Source organism: Frankliniella occidentalis, unplaced genomic scaffold, assembly GCF_000697945.3.
Source record: "Frankliniella occidentalis isolate FOCC.00 unplaced genomic scaffold, Focc_3.1 Scaffold3713, whole genome shotgun sequence".
NCBI lineage: Eukaryota > Metazoa > Arthropoda > Insecta > Thysanoptera > Thripidae > Frankliniella > Frankliniella occidentalis.
This window is the reverse complement of record NW_026270767.1, coordinates 1-4386: the sequence shown is the minus strand read 5'-3', so window position 1 is coordinate 4386 and position 4386 is coordinate 1. Positions and strand designations below refer to the sequence as shown.

Here is a 4386-nt window from a genome sequence, read left to right as displayed (position 1 = left end):
AATCAGTTGCATGATAATCGATTTAGCAGGCAAAATTGGCATCCCTGCCAAAAAAAGGAGCTACTGGAGTAAATATTTAGCTTGTGCTGCTAAGTAGTACTGGCGGTGCAGCTAGTACATTGCTTCAGTCGAGACGTCAGTTTGATGGACAACTGAAAGTTATCACTTCAGCTAAAAAAATAAAAAAATAGGTAGGGCTATGTTGACGAAGCGTCTTTACTATTTTTATGCCTGCGTATCAGCTATCAGTTCCTAGTTAAGGCAGACGGGCAGACTTCTTAAAGACCTCAAGCCCCAGGCGGTGCACAGTGCATCATTTTTTTTTGTGAAATGTTACCTGCATTATTATTTGTACCCCGCTTGTATCTGTCAGATTTTACTTGTAAAAGTGTAAATCACCGCATAAAGGCCCCTATAGCGCAGCAGTAAATATAGGACAGCGGCGCATTCGAGTACCGAAGATGGTGTTGCTGGGGTTCATGGCGCTTTGGTTCATGGCCGCGTCTCCGATGAGCCGCTCCGTGTCCGTGAAGGCGACGTACGAGGGCGTCGTCCTGTTGCCCTGGTCGTTGGCCACGATCTCCACCTGCACCCCCCGAGCACAAGGGACCTCATTGGCAGGTCGTACGGACGCGCGGGGCGGCGGACGGTGCGGGCGGGTATATGGCGTGCGGCGTGAATAGCCGAATGCTCGTCACACCTCTCCCCCCACCCCCTTTATGCCGGCCTCGCCCTGACCTTGCCGTGCTGGAAGACGCCGACGCAGGAGTAGGTGGTGCCGAGGTCAATGCCCACCGCCGGGGCTGGGCCGCCGCCCGCCCCGCCCCCGCAGCCGCCGCGGCCGCCCGGCCCACCCCCGCTGGCCGCAGCGCCGCCGCCACGGGCCGTCCCCCGCGCCGCGCTGCTGCGGGCCACCGCGCCGCCGCGCGCCGCCCCGCGGCCGCCACTCTGCTTCACGTCCATGACGAGCTCCACTTGGCGGAGGCTTGGATGCCGCTCGGGACGCTGGCGGCGGACATCCGGTCCCTGCGGACAGAGAACAGTCGTAGAGACGGAGCTGCCTCCGGGAGCGCGCCCTCGCCAAGCTGCGTCCAGATACGTGGGTGTCTTGGGCGCATGCATCCGCTAGTACGAGATTTGGACCAATCACAGCCACAACGGCGCACTATTTTCTAGTACACTAGATGCAGACACCCAAGGCACCCAAGACACCCACGTATCTGGACGCAGCTCCTGATTCCGCAGAGCGCTCAAGGCAGGTAGGAGGGTGGCGTGGGAGCCCTCATCCCCACAAGGGAGAGAGAGGCGAAGCAGTCGCGGTCTCTGTCTCACTTCGTGGAAAGGGTCCCCATTAGACGCTCACGGCGTGGCTCGCGCCCACCGGCACTCTGCGTCTCGCCCACCGAGCGAGCGGGCGAAACAGAAACAGCAGACCACTCTTCCCTCTGTCTGCACGTGGACGGCTCCAGTCTGACGTCAGGCGCCCTCCGTCGCGCCACCCCGCCCACCACCCCTTTCCCCATATTATTTCACATCCCTTTTCTGTTTCCCGCCCCCCGCCCAGGCCGGCGGCTATGCGCGTGGCTGGCCCTGGCGTTAGCCTGGCCTGGCGCGGAAAAGAATCTCGCGGGGCGCCGCGAATTTGATGCCGAGTGTCGGTGTCGGGTCGTCATCATAGTGCTTAAAATAGAAGCCCGCGGCGGGGCGACTGGCGAGTGCGCGCGACGAGTGCGCCGCTGGGGGCGCGGGTGTGATTGCCGTGCGGGGGCCCGGGCCGCGGTACCGGCGGTGAGTGACGGTATCGACCCGGCCCCGGCCGGGGGCCCCGGGGGCACGCTACCCCCGCCGCGCCGCCTCCCCGCGCCAAAGAGAAACGCTCGTCGTGTTTCTGGGAGAGGCACACACAAGTCCGCACCGCCGCACCCTCGGTCCGGAGAGGGGAGTAGGGGAGAGCCCACCACTTGGGCTTCATTAAGAGCTGCGATTTGTGTACCGACCTGTTGCCGCCTCGCCATAACTAGCGGAACTCTAAAAAAGCACTTTAAAAAGTATGATGACCCTCCACGCAAACTTACCTGTCAGGGGGCGAACAGGTGGCTGTGCGGCACAGGTGGAACGCGCTCTTCAGTCCTCCCGGGCTTGTGGTCTTCTCCCATTTCTTTTTCATCCGTTTTACAATTTTGCTATTTTTTTAGAGTTTAAAAATGTTTTTTGTTTTTTTGTTTTTTGTTTTATTGGGGTTCAGGGCATGGGTGGGAGGGGCATGGCTGGCAGGGCCCTAGTGGGCCTACAGTGCCTGGCAACCCCCACCCACTCCTCTCCCCTGTTACGCCGCGCAGCCCCGATTGTTGGATCCACCGACCGGGCCACTTTGAGCCATGTGTTACCACTGCACCCCCGCCCCCGCCGCCACAGCCCAGCAAAAGTGACAAAATCAGTCGGGTAGACGGGTAAAAACTATAGGAATCAGGTTTATTAAAACTGTAATAATAACAACTACGGAAAACTTATTGTAGGGAAAGTTGTAAGTTGTGTCATGGCGAGCTCATGCGTGCTCGGGCTGGTGACCTCGGGGACAGAGGGGGGACCGGGACCGGGCGATGCCCGTCCCCTGGGGCCCGGCCGCCGGCCCCGGCAGCGTCACACCGCGTCCACGTTGATCTCCGTGGAGGTCTCCGACCCGGGCACCGGGATCCCGTTCCTTGGGCGAGGCCGCCGGAGAACGGCCTTGGACGTGAGCAGCTGGCCCCAGCGCTCGAACAGCTCCTCGGACAGCGCCACGGCGTCGCCTGGAGTCGCGCGCAAAACAGAAGGAATAACAGAAAGCGAGTCACGCGAAGCGCCTGCGACTTCGAGCCATTACCGTGGGCAACCCGAGAACAACATGCACAGCACAGCGAGCAAGGAAACCCCAAACCAGTCTCACCCGAGGGCTCGGTCGGGAAAGCGGTCCTGTCCAGGGTGAAGGGTTCCTCGACATTGACGAAGATGTCGTGCGAGACTGCGGTCTGATTGAAGGGCCGGCCTTCCTGCAGAGCTAGTTCCAGGGACTGCAGGTAGCGCTTCCAACGCGGGCCGTAGTACCGGCTCACCAGTCCTGCGGGGGATAATGGAACGAAGTTAAGCAATGGTTGTTTTCCGTTCGCACGCTACGACTCTCCAGGCGGCGCAGGCACAGGGCTCACCCGCCCACTGCTTGGCGGCGTAGTCCCTGATCTCCCCCCTGGGCCCCCACAGAGTCAGCTGGTTGCGCGCGTTCCACTCGTACACCGCCTCCTCCTGCAAAAACCGTGCATATTCCAGGGAAATGTTTAAACAAGTACAGAGTAGCCAGCATACGTTTATGTTCATTGTACTATATACCAGCTCTGTGGTGGCGCGCTCTCGTGCAGAGCGCAGCCAGGGCCCCAACATGAAGTGCGTGTCGGTGGACAGGATGCGCTCCAGGTCAGAGAACAACTGCATCACCTGCGCCGCCGACTCCCTGCGGATAGCATAGATAATCAGATACTGGACAGCGGGACAGGAGTTCACGGTTTGAAGGTTCAAGTTTGCGGTCCAGGGACGCAGGACTCCTTACCGTAGCGGGTCGCGCTGCTGCCGGTTGAAGGCCCTGACGGCCTGCTTGTAGAGCGCGGCCATGGCGAGCTGCAGCCCCTGACGCGTCAGGTCCACCAGGTCCAGGCGGTAGTTGGCGGAGGATCGGAGCTCGTCGCTGGCCGAGAGCAGATTGCGCCACGCGTCCCGGACATCCTCCACGCGGTACCACACCTGCAGGTGCGGGGAGTGTCAGCCGGTGCGGCGCCGTGGAGGCCATGGCGCTGACCATCAAACATGCAAAGCGACCTCACTAAGAGTCACATGCGCCAGGAGAGCTGTTTCCTACCTACTGAAAACACCGTTTTTTCCTCACCTCACAATCGCCTGGCGGGTGGCTGGTAAGAGCGAGCAGGAAATGAAGCAGGCCATGAGTCCCCCCGCCGCCCTCCCCGCCCTCACCCTAGACCCTCTCCCCCTTCCCTTTCCCTAATGCTATGGTCACGTCGACCGGAATGTCACGCTCGCGCCCTTGCACCGGGTCGCGCGGCGCCCCGCCTTGCAGGTCGGCTGGTCGGCTGCAGGTGATCCCCGTGCCGCTAGTGATCGATACGAGCCGCACGGGACCAGAGCCCGGCGACCAGCACCCGCCCACGAAGCCAGGAGGGGTAAGTTAGTATCATACTGTAAGTACAACACAGGGCTCGCCGCCCACCCCCTCCGCTCCACACGAAAACAAAAATAACGATTTGCCGCACATGGCAATATGACGGACATGCCTGACCTTGCTACGCCCAGTACATGGGCCCCGCCCGTCTTATAGCGGCCAACGGACCCCCATATTACCCC

The 4386-nt window shown here is 60.9% G+C and overlaps 2 protein-coding genes across 3 annotated transcripts in view; both read right to left on the bottom strand.

Annotated features, from left to right (window-relative positions):
* The window catches only part of LOC113203442 (heat shock 70 kDa protein-like), a 3892-nt gene extending 3072 nt beyond the window's left edge, over positions 1–820 (bottom strand). Inside the window, exons 1-2 of one of the 2 annotated variants that reach the window (XM_026418144.2) lie at positions 739–820; positions 457–586 (exon numbers count right to left, since the gene is read on the bottom strand). In XM_026418144.2, the coding sequence (XP_026273929.1) occupies positions 457–496 (40 nt within the window). In that variant the 5' untranslated portion in view covers positions 497–586; positions 739–820. Of the gene's footprint in view, positions 1–456; positions 587–738 lie in introns of those variants that run through there. The other variant, XM_026418145.2, reaches the window with a different exon arrangement.
* A 1631-nt stretch (positions 821–2451) lies between these two features.
* Positions 2452–3969, bottom strand: LOC127752076 (alpha-N-acetylglucosaminidase-like). Its single transcript, XM_052276622.1, has 5 exons — positions 3581–3969; positions 3364–3484; positions 3186–3279; positions 2927–3097; positions 2452–2789 (listed from the first exon to the last, which is right to left on the bottom strand). Exons 1-5 carry the CDS (start codon positions 3640–3642, stop codon positions 2641–2643), a joined length of 597 nt encoding a protein of 198 aa, XP_052132582.1. The 5' UTR covers positions 3643–3969; the 3' UTR covers positions 2452–2640.
* Positions 3970–4386: the final 417 nt, after the last annotated feature.

Coding starts and splice junctions, on each gene's coding strand:
- LOC127752076 (XM_052276622.1), bottom strand. CDS start 3,642: ATGGCCGCGCTCTACAAGCAGGCCGTCAGGGCCTTCAACCGGCAGCAG. Junction 3,280..3,363: donor AGCGCGCCACCACAGAGCTG/GTATATAGTACA, acceptor CGGTTTTTGCAG/GAGGAGGCGGTGTACGAGTG. Junction 2,790..2,926: donor TTTCCCGACCGAGCCCTCGG/GTGAGACTGGTT, acceptor GCGCGACTCCAG/GCGACGCCGTGGCGCTGTCC.